Here is a 16,544-nt window from a genome sequence, read left to right as displayed (position 1 = left end):
TTGATGCACAGGGATGAGAAGGATGCTAGAGCCATCTGCGAGGGGCACCACAGATCCCATGGGGACATTGACACATGTATCATAAAACTCTGGCCACCAAATCCTGCAGTACTAAGATACATCTGTCCTTGGGCTGCCAGCTCTGCTGGTCAGCAGAGGCAGGATTTCATGCATGGAGATGGATGGGTGAACGTTGTGTCCAGAGCATGAAGAAAAGTAGGAAGCCTGGCCTGGGTTAAGTGGAGGAACAGCAATCCCGTTGTCTGAGTGCAGACAGACAGGAGCAGGCAGGTTTTGTCCTTGACTGTCACAAGGCAAATCCCCTCCACCTCCTCCAGCCATCAGGTTTGAGGCATTACTTTTCCATAATGAGTCCTTACTAAATCACAGCCGTGATCTTTCAGATCCTCACCCACACAAGCACTTCTGAGTCCTCAGGAAACCCCACATGAAGCATCTTCCCCATCTTCCCTAAGCCAGGACGCAGGGGTGATGCTTGAAGACCAGTTCAAGGTGGGAAGAGAACCTGAAAGGTCCCAAACTCCCAACACGGTCAAACATATGCAGCCCCTTCTGCCTCTCTGCTTTGTTTGTTTTTAACCTTGTCTCTCCAAAACAAAAATGTCACTTTGCTGAAGCTGTTTTTCTGAAATGAAGAAAAAAAACCACCCAAAACCAAAACAACGGTGCTGCCATGTTCAGCTGCATTTGCACCATCTCCTCCCCTGGACTGCAGGATCGCTCTGGTTGGGAGCACCTTCTCTGTGACTTCTCCTTGGGCTACCTCCCGTAACAGCAAAGGTATTCCAGGAATAGGAAAGGTAAGAGGTTGGGGCTTTTTATCCTGGAGAAAAATAATCCTAGCAAGATAATCACAACACACTCGGAACGTGCCCTTCCACAACACACTGTGGCTTTGCCAATCCTCAAATCATTTCTGTACTTGTAGGAACTGTGGAAGCTGCTGCCAAAAGCCATTTTAGATCAAAACCAAGAACTGGGAACATTGCATAAATGGATGCTTTATTTTATTGTCAGGTCAGGCAGCACCACTCACACCTGGGCCTTCCCAGTCATAGCATTTGGGCATCATCAAGTAGGGGGTAAGGGATGCATCACTGAGATATTTCACAGGCACAACAGGTGCCCTCCCTTGTCTTTACTATAAAAGGCTTTTTCCGTGACATAGGAAGACAATAACTCTTCTTAACAGCTATTACAAGAAGATTAAAAATATAGATAAAGTCACTTCAAGGATGAGCATAGGTACTCATGAACACTTTGGCACACCTTCAGTATGATTTCAGATTTGGGGAACACAGCAGAGCCTTCCTACCCCAACATCTCACGCAGGGAGCCCTACAAACCCTTCCAGTACTTCTGTTTTGGGCAAATCTTATGATGCCCGAATACATCATCTGGCTGCTCAGAGCCTTGCACACCATTTTCACACCACCAACCCACACCTCCCTCTTCAACTAGTGACACCCAGTTAAAGCAGCAATGCTGGGAAGCATCTCGGGGACCAGTACTCACTGGTTTGCGAATACTAAAGTACTGGCTCTGGAAATTATGCTCTCCAGACCCTCTGCAAAGACTGGTTTCACAAAAGATACAAACCCCCCCGGTACTCTGCAGGATTGGACCCTAAAAAACAATTTCAGTTCATCATCTTGCTCCCTGGATGGTACAGCATATTCTGGCTGCTCAGCCCTCTTGGTCTACAAAGTCCACCCCAGCTTACTAGGGAGGTTTACTCTACACTGCATGGGAGACAATACCTTTTCACTTGCCTTCACGGAGGAGATTGTCATTTAGGCAAAAAAAGAAAATCCACCACCTTAGCACTAAAACTCAGCATTTTTGAATTACAAGTAATCTAGCATCTCATATAGCAGATAAGCAAGTTCTGTTTTGATTCAGAAGGGTTGTTTGAAAAGGCAGAGGAAATCAATGGGTAGAAATTGGCATTTTTGTAGCCTTAGAAACTTGGAAGAGTCTGGGGAACAGACAAACTATTGACTTCTCTGCATCATCTCAAGTGTACTTGTTTAATAAGATCCCATACGTTGTATAAACTCTAACATATGCATGCAGAAGAAAAAAGATTTTCAGGGCCTTTTATAAATGAAACCTCCTTTGTGGTTAAAAAAAAAGTATCACGCTAAAACTAAAATATTACAGCCACTGCAGCTGCACAAACAAATAAATGCTGTTTACCAGCAAAGGTATTTACTTACTGACAGTCAAGAAATGTTGGCTTGTAATAAAACGGCGGCATTTTAGATTCATATTTTGCTTTTGCTACGTTGTTTCCATTCGAGGCCATAAACTGTAAAAAGAGAAAAAACACAAAGAATTAAAAAGCGTTAACGGTATTTTCCTTTGTCCTCTTTTGCTTCTACAGAGTAATAAAATTATTGGGATGGGGCCTCTGTTCACTTACTGAGAGTTTTCCCCAGGACCGTGCACAGAAGGGATGCTGCAAAGACTGTGCCTGCAAACCAGTGCTCAGAAATGAATATTGATTATTATTGCCAGGGCTCCCCCAGCTTAATACGATGCTGGGGACAGGTCCACATCGCAGTCACACATGCACGATCCCCACAGGAGCAGAAGGCAGCACATGGTGGCATTTCCCACTGGGAATGAGACGGCTCCCAGGGAATCCAGCACAGAAATTAGGTAACCAGAGGCCAAAACCTGATGCCAACTTTAAGACCCCATGTGTTACAGCTCCAGCAAGGTAATAGTCTTCAACAATATGCCCGTTGCTTTGGATCACATCAATTATTCCAAAAGGATAATTTTATTTTTGCAAAGCCATGCCAGCAACCTCAGAAAAGAGTTTGAAGTATTGAATAAATAAAGAAATATTCTATCTGCCCTGAGAGCCCTCCTTTCCTTCTGATCTCGTATACAAATGGCCAGTTGAGAACTCTGCAAACAAAACCACGTATTTCCCTATTCATAAATTCTATTTAATGAAAGTCATTTTATAAGTGTAAAAAACCCACTCTTTTCCAGGTAGCCATGCTAAATACGTTTTGTCTTGTATCAAATGCCAAGCATACAAGCATAACAAGCAGCTAAGCTTTTGCTTTTTTTTTTTTTGGATAAAGATCAATGACTGGTAGCGTTCTTCATGCCTTTAAAGACACCAATAGTCAAAGCTTATAGGTTTCCTAGGTAGGCTTGCCTTTAGCAACAGCACCCAAAACTAGGCAGGTATGTGGCATAAACAGAGAGAATTTGTACTGTGAGGGTTCAGTTCTTCAAGATTTGAGTGTAAGAGCCTTCACTGCTAAGTGGAACAAAGCCAGAAATAGCTGAGCTGGGCAGGGGCGGTAGGCTAGAGATCTAGTCTACCAGCTAGGCTAGGCTAGCAGTAATATAAAAAAAACAGGAGAAGACAATTCATTTAAAATTAGTAATTTCTACACACTCTAGTTCATTGACATTTTTATAGGGCGGGGGGAAACCCTCACAACTTCAAGAAATGGCTATTCCATTTTTCAATCAGCACCATGGACCTCATTCCCACATTCAGGAATTATCTAGAAGTGTTTTCTGAAATCACATTTGTTGTGGCGTCTTTAGAAAGGACTCTGTTTTACAGCTTTGGTGGTAAAACGCAGCAACCCAAACTCACGTACCTCCACTTGAGCATCATCCCAGTCATCCAGACGGACCGACTTCACTTTGCTGACTTGGGGAATATTACGATGGATTCCTGAACAATTCAAGCAGATGAAGATCCCTAGGCTGTGGGATGCCCAGTCTGGGTCTGAAAGCAAGAAGGAAAAAGAGAATCGCACTGGACCAGTCTATCAAATTTGGCACAGGAGGAAGGAGAGATGGGGCAGGACAACGCACGGCATGGCAGGGGAGTTCAGGAGTCACCAGGTCCGAGTTCCCTGATTTTAAAGACATCAAATAAATATACAAGAAACCAGAGATATGTGCTAGTTTATATTGATAGCAATACAAATTAAACTAACGATTAACAGATTTGCAATCTCAAGTGCAGCTGTTATTCATAAAACCCCAATATACAGACAATCGCATATGCCCAAGACCTCCAAAAGGCTCCGGTCCACGCTCACAGGAAGAGAAAAGGTTAATGTCCATCTTTCACCAGCAAATCCCACCTAAGCGCTGCGTGGAACAGAAATTGCACAATTAAAACAAACAGCTCGGGGAAACCGCTATGCTGCTCCCTTGCCTTGCTACGTTTTATTTTATTTATTTTTTTACAGTGGGAGCGCTCCACAGAGAGTCTTTCCTCCCACAGCTACGGCTGCCCAGCAGCACAGCCCTCCGTGCCAAGAGGTTTCCAGCCCTTGCCTTAATGGAAAAATGCTGCCAGTGGCAGCTCTGTACTTTCTCTGAGCAAAACCACGCGCTGTTTACAGCCCAGAGCTAACGTCTCGCACAAAGCGCTTTAAACACAAGTCGCTCGCCTCCAAATTCCTCCTCGGGAGAGGCGCTGCCTGAAGCACGGGGAGAAGGAGAGGAACCGGAGGAGGGCAGGGGCTGGGGGCAGGACACATCCACCAGTGTCCCTAGCGCTGCCTCCCTAATAAAGGCGATACAGGGATCTTTGTTTGAACTCCGACTGGCAAATGTCAGCGCCCGCTATTCCAGCTGCGCCCCAGCAGAAGGAGCTTCCTTGCAAGTCACCCAGTCAGCCACTAAATCCTCCACCTCCTCCCAACGGAGGTCCCCTCGCCCCATCCTCCCCCAAACCCTCACCGGTGGGACCCCCCCGGCCACCCCACCGCATCAGGCTGTCGAGGGGTAAGGGCAAGTCTTCCCTTCTCGCAAACCGTCGTCATTTGTTTACTCCCCCACAGTAATTACACTAAACATTCGCTCCTCACAGCGCAGCAATTATTTATAAAAAAGCAAGGGAATGTGCTTTCTCCTCCTTATACATATTTAACGGTCTGGCTATGGCAGTGCAGCGGGAGCAGGCTGGCGTGGGGCAACAAGGTCTGCTACCAGCCCCTGCCCGCGGGGACGGCCACCAACCTCCCCCAGCACACCCCAGGGAAGACAAATTCGGTTCCCCAGAGGTGGTGGTGTTCAGATATAAACCTAAGAGCTAAATGGGCAGCCTCATCGGACACGGCTGGGTGCCCACCCAGGAGAGGGGAGAAAATTCCCAAGCTGTTACGAGTCCCGTCAACTGCAGCTCCCTCAGCACAAGGCTGGGACCAGCAGCTGCAAATAAAGGTGGGAAGTTTTTTTGGTTTTTTTTCCTGTTTCACGTGGTCTCCCATCCTCATGCGAGGCCACGACAACCACAGCTCAGGCCTGGCAAACATCAAACCAGTCAAGTCGATCTAAGCGCATTACAGCAGCAACCGTGTGCTGCCCGCATCCAGCCGTGTGCTGCCCGCATCCAGCCGTGCCTGTGAGGACACGGGGTGCTCTGCCCCACCAGCCCCGACCCCCCCACCCTCACCCCACTCCAGGTGACTCGGCTTCACGCTACACCCGAGGTCAGGCACCCCCACGTATTCCGATCGCAAAGATTGCTGCCAGTTATCGGGTTAGAGGGTGGCAAGAATCAAGAATTTTGCATGCTCGCGCACATTTCAGTGCTTTAACTCCTCGTGCTGTCCTCTCCCATCTCCAAACACGTGGCCGTCATCAAAGCCTGGGACCTGCCAAACTTCCTACCGCAAAAATAGTCCAAGGTGCGGCGCTGCTGGCCCGGGGTAGCCCAGCACCACGAGGCCAAACGATGCGAGTCGGGCAAGGTGAAAGCGTCAGGGTGTCTTGTTGAAAAACCCATCTCTGACTTCCACGCAGAGGACCAGGCACAAGGAAGGGCGAGAGGGTCCGGAGGACAGGGCGGCCACAGAGAAGTGGCAGCAGTGAGGAAGAGGAAGCCGTGGCAGCGAAGTTTGGAGTCGTGAGCTGATGTGGCCACCAGCTCCCTGCGCTTCAAGCCAACCCCAGTGTAATGAGATCTGAACAAAGCAGTGCCCGACTCAGGGAAATGGCCACCAAAGTATGCATGGGCCTTCACAGGTTTTATCGGGAGCCCCGACGCTTGTTTTGTGTTACCAGATTTATCTTAGGCACGCAGGTGGATTTCTTCATATTGCCTGCAGCTTCCTAGACTCAGGTTTCCAAAGTCCCCTTGGAGAAGTAACCCCTCCGCTGCCCACACTGCTGTGTGCAACAGGACCGGGAGACATCACACCTTCTTCCAGCCGGGGATGAGGACACATTTGGTGGAGGAACATCCCGCAAGAAGATCCTCAGGCTCAGACAGAGGAGACTCCAACTCCAGCGGACACCGAGCCAACTCATACCCAAGCCATCTCTTCTTGACATGGGTAAACAGCCCCTCAAGCAACAAGTTTCAATCACAACTGGGGCTTTCAAGCATTCTGCTCGCACAAACACTATCTTCTTTAGACAAGACTCTTAAACATGCTTCCCCCCTGCTCCACACCATGTCAACCCATGTATAATAAAGAAAGCAAAAGCTGGACTATATCATAGAATCACATATGCAGGGTTACACGTGCATGGTTTCCAGCAGATGACAGTACTTCAGAGGAGCACACAGAGATGATGGGGTCAGTGGTGACCCAACCCTTGGAAGGGATGCTCTCAACTTGTTCAATAAAACCACACCTGCAAGCTGTCTCCTCCTGGTCACCTTCCTTTCGGTGTTTCCTCTCTTGCCTCGACCCAAGCTCCGCATCCATCCAACACCAAGAGCATCCCACACAGCAAACTTCGAGGAACACCATGATGGAGCTGCACATTTCACTTGACTCACCAGACCTGATACTAGCAGCTTGCATTGCTGCCATATATTAATAGCAACTTCCTCTTCATTGCTCTTCTCGTTTTAAAAATGCATATCTCTTAAATTCAAAATCATGCGGCGAGGGTGGATGGAAGAGTTGTAGATGCTCAGCTGGTTGCGTGCTGCTTTCCTGTGACAGCCACAGCCCAGAACTACACAAATTTGGCAACCGGTTTTTAGTGCCAAAGGGAACACCAGGCAGGAGGAGAGTTCAAATGCCTCAGGCACCGAGTGAGCCCCATCCAAAAAATTGCTTAGTAGCAAAATCCCCCAGAACCGACCGATCTACCAGGGGAATTCTCTCTTAAATGTCGCTGTTACAATAATTTATTAGAGATGTCTCATGGCACTTGCTCTCCTGGCTGAAGACATCTGACTGAGAAAACAAGCCAGCCCAGGCCTCTCCTGGACTTTAGTTGAGAGCCAAAAGGAGTTTCTAAGCATCATCTGAACGAGCCAGAGCGTTACGGACCCACGTGAGTCCCCGGGCTGGTGCAACCCTGCGACACCCCGTGCCACTGCTCTGCCCGTGGACAAGAAGGAGGAGGGTGGAGGATTCCCTGACTCCGTCTTCTGGAGGGCTCTGCCAACACCGCTACCCCTTCTCACCCGCTCCCTGTACTTGTGGCACCATTTTCGAAGACACCTAGCTATGAGACCACTACTCCCACTCATCTTCTGCAGGAACTGGTGACAGATCCCCAGGCAGGTGGCTGCCAGCCGGGGCGAGCACCCGCTTCTGCAGGGATGCTTTTCCAAAGCCCTTTTGTAAGGTTTGGGGCTGTCGGTGGCTTCGGCGCTCCCCCAGCACATCACAGTCCCTCTCTCTTCATTTCTGCTCTCCAGCACAAACAACATGGAAAATTCTCAGCTCGGGAACACGGCAGATAATGCCAGCGATCGCCAACATCGGCATAATCACAGACTCCAACCCTCCAAATGACTGCGCCATTGCTTCAAGATAAGACAATATCTTATCAAGCATGCAAATAAATTCACATAAGCATCTTCATACGAGACAAGTGAGTTTTGGGGCAGCACCATTAGTTTAATGAACCAGTGACCCCAGGCTGTACGGCTGGCAAGCTGAGGTCTCCATAGCCAGGTGAAGTCCACCTTGCTGCTAGACACTTCAACAGCTGGAACACGCTCTCCATGCCGGACATTACTGGGGAGTTCAGTAATTTTATTTAAGCCATTTTATCTGGGCAAGGCCCAAAAAAACTGCACTGAAATGGCTATATATCATAATCTGGACCTTTTGGGCACTGCCCAAAAGAGATGATTTTTTTTTTTTTTTCCCTAAGCCTCCAGAGTTTCAAGCAAACAGCAGTGAAGCTTAATGAAAACTCTCCGGCATGCCTAAGTTCCACACAAATTACTTTCTTCCATTATTTCAAGCCAAAAGGAATAAAGACTAACAAGGAGCAAGGGGAATATTAAATCAAATACAGTGTTGTAAGTGCAGAAAGTCTCTTACCGTGCAGCATCATTGCTCCAGAACAACTGATGTCAGCTCTATGCGGCTTTCACTGCTCAATGTGGTAGAGATTTCTGGTCACTTATAAACAGATTATAGCAACTTTCAAAATAAAAACTTGATGCAACTTTATTTTAAAAATTAAATAAATAACCAAAGCTAAACTAAACTCAGGAGAAGGGTATTGGGGTGGTATTTTCCCATCTCCTTCATCTGAAAGGGAAGGCACAGCCAGAGATTACAGAAGCATCCAGAGCAAAACTAAAACACTTGGGCAACACAGCTAAATTCAGAAATTAACTTCCCCACCCACCCCTTTTGCCACCACAAGCCCCAGGAAAAGCCAGTGCAGAGAACAATGAATTCTGCAGCTTGAACCCAATGTTACTGAGCATAAGAAGAGCCCACAGAGGGAAAAACTGGACCCAGAAAAATAATAAACAAGAAGAAACAACATAAGACATAGGACATTTCATACAAACCAAAAGGAGAGTAGAGAAGATTGGAAGTGTCATGGCAATGGAATTTTTTTTTTAAATAATCAATATTTCCTGTATCCAGATTACAAAGATAGGGTTCCAGTTTCATAATTCCTTAGATGCATAAACCCAAGTAAAATCACATGAAGTAGAGCAGTAGCAGGCTCAAAGTAGCCCCGCGGCAAGAGCAAGAACTCAAGAGTCTCAAAACTTACTCAGATGCCCCAACTCCACCTTTTGCCTTAAACCACAATTATCACTATATATAGCGCAGTATATTGCTGACCAAGACAAATATCTGTGAGAACATGGCCAAGTCACAGCAATACGCATCCTCCAGCACACAAACGATGGCCTGACCCTTAATTAGCTGCCTGGCTGCATCCCTGCCACACCAGCTGGGTGGGAGCCGGTGTTTTGTTGGGATGGAGATTTGACAGATTTTTCTGATCTCTCTCCCCTGTTTGAGGTGATAAAGACTAATTAGAGGGGAGAGGAGGATCTCTCAAGGTAGGCAAGCCTTTTTTACCCTGCACTAGAAAGATAACTCACGCCCTATGCTACAGGATATAATCACAGGGATTTTAGTGCAATCAACACAAGCGAAAAAGCCTTCTCTGCTTGCCACTCAGCTGCTGCTGATTCCCTAAATGCCCCAGCCAGGAGAACCTCGTGTTCAGCACTGAAGTTCTGTTGCTATTTACTTTGGGGAAAGATTAGGAGGTCAATAAACAGACCCTGGTCATGCATGTTTAAAAATAACAATAAAAGCCATTAAAACCGAAGCCAAACAGCCTCCCACCAACACTCCTCTCTAAGTAGGAAAATTTCTCAGTGAAGGCACTAAACTTGCCAAGGTCTTTTTATTCAGCTGGCGGGTCTCAGCAGCCCCCTCTGCTTGCTGTCTGCAGCCCACAACTGTGCTGCAACCCAGGCATCAGGACCGGACAGAAAACACCGTCACATTAAACCTCCTTTGTTTCAAAAAGTCCTGCTTATGTTCAGGGAGAAGGGCTGGCAAATTCCCGGGGGGAAAAAAAAAATAAAAATAAAAAAAACACTATTTAAGTGAGAGGACAATGGAGGTGCGGGAACAAGTTTCCACTTTTAGCTTGAAAACGAAAAGCCCGTTTCACGCCATTAGAGCGGCAAAGCTCTGGAACAGCTTTCCAGTAGGAGGTAGTGGGGGCAAGAGAGAGAACTAGCTGCGAGGCAGAGCCCATCGCTCCATGGAGGGGCTGGGGAGATGTCAGTGCAGATGACAGGACCCGATGACTCAGCCTGTTGTCTTCCCGATCTGTGTTTTTAAGGACCGGCGGTTGGATTAGGGAAGGAAAGGGTTGAGATCAAATCCTTTCAGCGCCCTCCTTAATCCTGAGCAAATCAAGCAATCCCCAGTACTTGTGTGTTTCCCTCTAATCGCCACCCTCACTTCAGGACATCAAGGGAATGGAAAAGCTTCACCTGCTTTAGAAATGAGAAGATGCTGGGCCTGCAGGAAAGGTGTTTACAACCACCTCAGCCACGCACCACCCACCCTCAGGCTTTTATATATTCTGTTATACCAAATCTGCTTGGCTTTGCAGCGCAAAGCTCCGATACCGGAGTCCCCTCCATCGTGAGCCTTCTGCTTTTCCTCCACCCCGTATCCCCCTCTGAGCCTCGGGCACAGAGGCCGATGTTACCCAGGGTCCATGTCCTAGTAATCCATCCCAAATAAGAGAGATGAAAGCGATAAAAACAAGCCACGTAAACTGCTGCCAGAGGGTTTAAACTGCAGGATCGCTTTGATGGGATTTCCACTTCTGTCTTCAGAGCCTCACTATCCTCCTACAATGTAAAATGATTCTCGCTCCATGGAAACACAAGCCTAAGTCATAGAAAAATGGAGTAAAGAGAGAAATACTCAAGGTCTTGTTATGCCCTGAGATAACCATCCGTCTCATGATGTGAGGAAAGATTGCCTGAGACAAAGAATCATTTAGGGGAGGAAAAAAAAAAAAAAAAAAAAAGAAAGGCTGAAATGCCACATTAGTCTTGAAGAAAAAAAGATTATTCTAATACATGGAGAGCCATTACACACCAGCAATTCAGGGAGATTGCTCAGTTTGCACTTAAGACCGCATTTACCATGCTGTCTTCACTGTGAAAGCACATCTTTAAACCCACCAAAACAAACACTCTGCAAACCAACATCCAGGACCTTGACTCCAACGCAGAAGTATGTAATGACAGGGGAACCGATACCCCAGATAACGACTTTATTACAGGGGCTCCTACCCCAAAATTCAGTCTCAAAGATGTAGCTAATGCAATCTCATTATTCATTATGGATGGATGACATTTTTGCAACTGAAACATTTTTTTATTCAAAACAGCTTTTCATTGCAAATTAAGGTTTTGTAAAGATACAATTAATAAAAACATAACTAGAAACTTAAAAAAACCCCAACAATCTGCAAGTGAAAAATGTAGCCTCTCAGGTTTTTTTCCACTCTGATTTTCCATTTCTGCTTTAGCATCCTTTCTGCATTCCCAGCCATTGTGGCCAGGGCCACTGTAAGCCTGTTCTCCCTACCTGAGACATGCCCTCAAAATCTGGGAGGAGTTTTTGAAAGCTCTGCTTTTGCACAAGAGATTTTTTTCTGCCAGACACACACGCCAGTCCTGGGGAAGACACAGATCTGACCTTCCTGAGCATCACATTCAATCCCACGTTCCACCCAGCTGCAAGCATACATATCCTGTGGACAAACCAGGGGAACACATGCCTCGAACATAGCAGCCTTGCTTGCAGGACTTGGCCATTTAAATAATCCTCAGTCACGATTAAGTGGCAAATTCTGGCCCAGACCCAGGCACTCAGCAGGTTTTGCCTAGATCTCCCCAGGGAGATGTGATGACCCTGCAAGGGATGAAGTTACTTACACAGCCTAGGAGGAAAAGCACTGCCTCCCCTGATGTTCCCTGTCCATCCTGAGCTTTGATTTTTTGCATGGTCACAGCCTAGCCACAACGATGCCAAGCTTTCTTCCCCCCACCCCCCTCTTTTGCATCAGGAACCCAGGCTTTCGTTACATGAGTACGTAATACCTGGGACGAGCTGTTACTTCAGGGCTATGGCTACTGAGCCTCACTCAAATGCCAAAATAGCAGGGAAGAAAAAAAAAAAACACAACTTTCACTGACTGGCTGATTTCTAAAACAAATATTTAAAGAGCAAAAGGAAACCCAGCTGGCTTCCAAATACACAAATTAAAGTGACTAACAGAGAATTTTTCCCTGTTACATTTCTGACCCAACCTATTCTTTGTTATCAGCATCCCTGAGCTAAATGGCTACCTCTTATCATAGATCCTGTATTAACTGGGGATTTCAGGGAAAGAAACACACCCACCTGAGAAGCAGCAATAATAAATCAGAGATCTTGACCTTTTGCTTCCCCCCCAGCTGTACCAGTTCAGCTCTATGACGATACACACATGTGGGAAAGCACAAGCACACCTTGCTTTCCTCCTCTCCTGTTCATTCCCCCACCCTTCCTCTTCTTTCATTCCCACTTTATTTTCTCTGCTTTGGTACTTTTCCAGTGTCTAGCTGTCCACCCAGTTCCAGCTCTCACCTTTATCTCTCTGTGCATCCCACTTCTCAGCAAAGAACATACTTGCACCCCATTCCAAAGGCTCCCTGGACACCTGTCCTGCATTATCTCATACCCAGAAAGACCTGGCTTGCCACACCTGCCCAGGATGAATAACAGAATTCAGCCTGAATTTTTTATATATTCTCTACAGACACAAGTTAAATAACTTATGCTAAGTAGTCCAGGGCATCTCAAGTTTATTGTCACTCCCAGGCAGATGAGCACATTACAGCAACCACGAGCAGTTCTCGTTTGCTCAAGAAACTGAAGTACAGCGATTACTAAAAAAATTGGGTTGACAAACTGAGATCCAGTCCCAGGGAAGTAATGCCGTGACAGTTCAGAAGAGAGGCTGAATGGTATTAATATAGCACATCTTGTGTTACAAAAGACACTGGCCCAAATTCTCCCCTCCGAGTTTCAGATTCACTAAGACATCTCTGCATGCAAATGTCACCAAAAGCAAAATACGGTTTTGTTGTTTTACAAGCCCATTTGGAGCTTTTAACAACAACCCCCTTTCCCTGACGAGCTATTTTACTGACCTACAGCTTCATCCCCACCCTGCTGATGCTGAGAAACTTCCCATTTTGCAGAGGGGCTTTATATTACGCACAGGGCAAGGGAGAATTACGCCATTGATCTGAAAAGCCCAGGCTTTTAAAGTCCTCTCTGGGAAGGAATAATTTAGGCAGACACCTATTCGGTGAGCCCAAGCCGTGCTCAGCAGGGTACCTCAAAGGTGGGTTGGTACAGTTAGACAGCAACACCAGCCAGCGGATGGGTGGGAGCAGGCAGAGCAGCGCAGCGCTGCAAAGCAGTTCACACTATGCAGAAAGTTCTTTGTCCTTTCCAGCTGGGTACCGGGGGACACAACGCATCTGAAAGTGAACTGCAGTGTCCCGAGATGTAGATTAGGGACATAAAACCATTGGTACTGGTGTGAGCTGGGTGGTGGTGTCCAATAGATCTTGAAATCCGAAATAAATCAATAGCCAGAAAAATAAGGTTCAGCTGAAGCACTGGGTTCTCTTTAACCTATAGAATGAGGGGCTGAAAAAGACATCCTTTCTCTGCACATCTTCAGAGCCATCCTGCCCAAGCTAATACAAATTCAGGTATTTCTACATGGTGTAAATGGTGATTTTTTTTTTTAAACAGAAAGTTACTCGGTATGCAGTTCTCTAAGATTCTTTCTTCTCAACGGCAGGTCCCACCACACCATGCAGACTCTGCTCAGCGAGAGCGAAGCCTTTCCCACGCTCACACCCTGACACCAACAATTCACACCCAAAGGGCGAGGAAGATGCCCCTCGCTCAGATTTTTCTCCCTTCAGCTCTACGGACATTTGCCGCCCGGTCCTCGGCACGGCTAAGGCACCCACCCACGATCAAAGGTCGGTGGGCAGGATGCCCACGGCAACGCTTCTGGTTCCCCCCCCATCTATTTGCTCACCGACAGGGCAACGACAAAAGCCAGGGGAGGACAAGCTCCCACCCTTGGGGGGGGGACACACAGAGCCCCCCCAACCTCCAGCTCGCTACCGGGTTAAAGCCACCCGGGCTGCACTGCAGACCGCGGGGACCTGCCGGGGAATGACATCAGCGCTGCCACGGCCTGGCCCGGGAGAGATGGAGATGGGGGGGGGGGGGGATGATGATACCTCCTCCACCGGGGCTGCTCCCCGGGTACCACCACCCGCAGCGCATCCCCAACCCTCCACCCTGCCCCGCAGCATCCCTACCCGCATCCCCCCCTCCCCGGGGTGGGGGGTAAAGCAACCTCTCAGCGTACCCCGTTACCATGCCGGGAGAAGACAGACGACCCCCCCAAGCCCCCCCCACCACCTCCGTGCGGGCAAGTGCGGCCACCACCCGCCTCCGTTCCCCCCCCCCCCGACCCCCGAGCCCTTCTCCTTCTTACCCGGGGCGGCGCAGTCGGCGCACGCCGCGTTCCCCGGCCGCTGGAGCAGCTCGGCCAGCGCTTTCCTGCTCCTCTCCTTCGCCATGGAGGCGGCGGTGGTGCGGGGCGGTGCGGGGCTCCGCTGCCCTTAAACCAGTTTCATGGAGCGGGGCGGGGGGGGGCGCTGGCGAGGCCGGGTTCCTCCATACGGCCCCTCCGCTCCGCCCGCTGCAAGGGGAACGGGTTTCGGTGGGGCCGAGCCCCCCCCCCCTCCCCCGTTACCGGGGAAGGATGAGCCGGGGTGGTTTTAAGCCTGGAAACCCGGGAACCGGAGCCCGAAGCCGTCCGCCCGGGAATCGGAGCCGGTTCCGCCTTCCGCCGGGCCCGGAGGGGCGGAGAGGGGGGGGCTAGTGGCTTCCCTAAACCGCTCGCCCGCGACCTCCAGTGGCCACTTGTCGCCGGGACGCCCCGTCCCCGTTGCGGGGGGGTCCCCGACCATCAGGGCATCCCTCCCACGGAACCCTCTCCGGGTTATCTCCAGCCCCCAGGGCGCTCCCCATCGCCCAGCGGGTCCTTTCGCAGGTTTAAACTGGGAGGACTGGGACGCGCCCTGGCCTCGCTGCCCGGTGAGGGTGAAGGTGGGGGTCGGGGGGTCTTCGCCTCGGGGAGGTCGCGGTTTGCAGCACCCCGGCCTTCGTCGGATGGGGCCTTGGCGGGTTCACGAGGAGCGTTTCGGGGTGCCTCTTGAACATTTAGCATCTTTTCGGGGTCCTCGTAAAGGTTTCACTGGTACCCACCTGCACTCCGAAACACTCCTCCTTCACCGCTGGCCTCCCAAGCGCACATCGCCACCGCCTTCCACGGCTGCATCTTGGCAGGACCATCCCCCGAGCATCTTCTTGCGCTTTCCACCCCCCTCCATGGTGTCAAGGGAGAATCGGGGGAGAAAAGACCCCCTGGGGCAGGGTCACAGCTTCCCCGCGTCATCGTGGCTGTGTTGCTGGGACCGAGGGCTCCAGCAGCTCATGCTTCTCCTGACACCTCCGGGGCAAGGCTCCTGTCCTTGTTTTACCCCCTAAGGACTAGAGGGTGTCTCGGGGGGGTGATGTGGGAAGCCTTTGGCCAAGGAGGGCTTCAGAGCCTTGTAGGCTGCTGCCCTAACCCCTCCTGAAACCTTCCTCTCGGGTATGGGTCAAGGGCATCTGCAACCCTGCCTCAGCCTATTTGTAGCTCATCCAGCTCTGCTTACAGAAACGTTTTTTGGTTTGCAAAGCAAGTTCCCCATTCAGATTGTCCATCTCCACTTCCTCCAGCAAAGCAGAGCACCCTCCTGCAAAGCTCAGCTCACCCCATTCGCGCTCCCCACGAGGTTCAGGGTGCGCACGAGTGTCTGCAGGAGGAGGGTGCCCGTAGCTCCAGGAAAACTTCCACAACCAAATCACCATCTTGGTCCTGCAAGCATACAGATGGGAGCAGGTTCCAGGGAACACTTTGTGGGAGAAAATAGCATACACCCTTAAACACGGGCAGACTCATGGCCTGGTACATTTACAATGCCCCCCCTTGCCTGGAATACATTTTCCTAAGTGACCTTTGCCCTTGTGCTGTCAGACAAGCTGACTTTTGACTGTTTTCGACTGATGTCGGACTGTTCCTTGCTGACTCGATGCAGCGTTACACATCGTCCTGGGGTTTGCTGGTTTTACTCGTGTAGGCTGATGATGTCTGGAAACTCGTTCGCATGCTACCCAAAGGCGGAATCCCACATGGGCCTTTTGTAGAGAATTTGAGCTGCTGCATCCAGACCCTCACCTTCTTCAACCGCCAAGTCACTAATACTACCTGGAGCAGAGCACTGACTCCTAACATCCACTGAGTAAAACCAGCTCCAGCACAGTGCCTTAGCCCTAATCCTCCACAGCCATGCTATATTCAAGCTTGCCGGTGTAAATGCTTACAGGATCAGAGCTTTACCTAAGCCCAAGCTAGGTTAGGTTTTCATTTGCGCTCCGGCTTTTCCAGAATATGCGCTTGCTGAATTTGTCATGCGATAGCCAGGATGTTGCACATCATCATGAACTTATCGAAAGCAGGGGCTGGGAGGAGGGAGGGGGGTTGTCTTTAAAGTCTCTGTTTAGCTTTCCATTAAGATTTATTGATTCTCTTAATTTTTTGTTCTCCTGGTTGCTAGGCAATCCCTCTCT

The 16,544-nt window shown here is 49.2% G+C and overlaps 1 protein-coding gene across 1 annotated transcript in view; it reads right to left on the bottom strand.

The window, feature by feature from the left end:
* The window catches only part of ADAP1 (ArfGAP with dual PH domains 1), a 62,036-nt gene extending 47,378 nt beyond the window's left edge, over nucleotides 1-14,658 (bottom strand). Inside the window, exons 1-3 of the mRNA XM_075058317.1 lie at nucleotides 14,362-14,658; nucleotides 3,657-3,787; nucleotides 2,241-2,332 (exon numbers count right to left, since the gene is read on the bottom strand). Of these exons, the coding sequence (XP_074914418.1) occupies nucleotides 2,241-2,332; nucleotides 3,657-3,787; nucleotides 14,362-14,446 (308 nt within the window). The 5' untranslated portion in view covers nucleotides 14,447-14,658. The remainder of the gene's footprint in view (nucleotides 1-2,240; nucleotides 2,333-3,656; nucleotides 3,788-14,361) is intronic.
* Between the last annotated feature and the right edge of the window lie 1,886 nt (nucleotides 14,659-16,544).

Source organism: Buteo buteo, chromosome 27 (assembly GCF_964188355.1).
Source record: "Buteo buteo chromosome 27, bButBut1.hap1.1, whole genome shotgun sequence".
Taxonomy (NCBI): domain Eukaryota; kingdom Metazoa; phylum Chordata; class Aves; order Accipitriformes; family Accipitridae; genus Buteo; species Buteo buteo.
The sequence above is the reverse complement of the archived record's forward strand: the minus strand, read 5'-3'. Positions and strand labels throughout refer to the sequence as shown.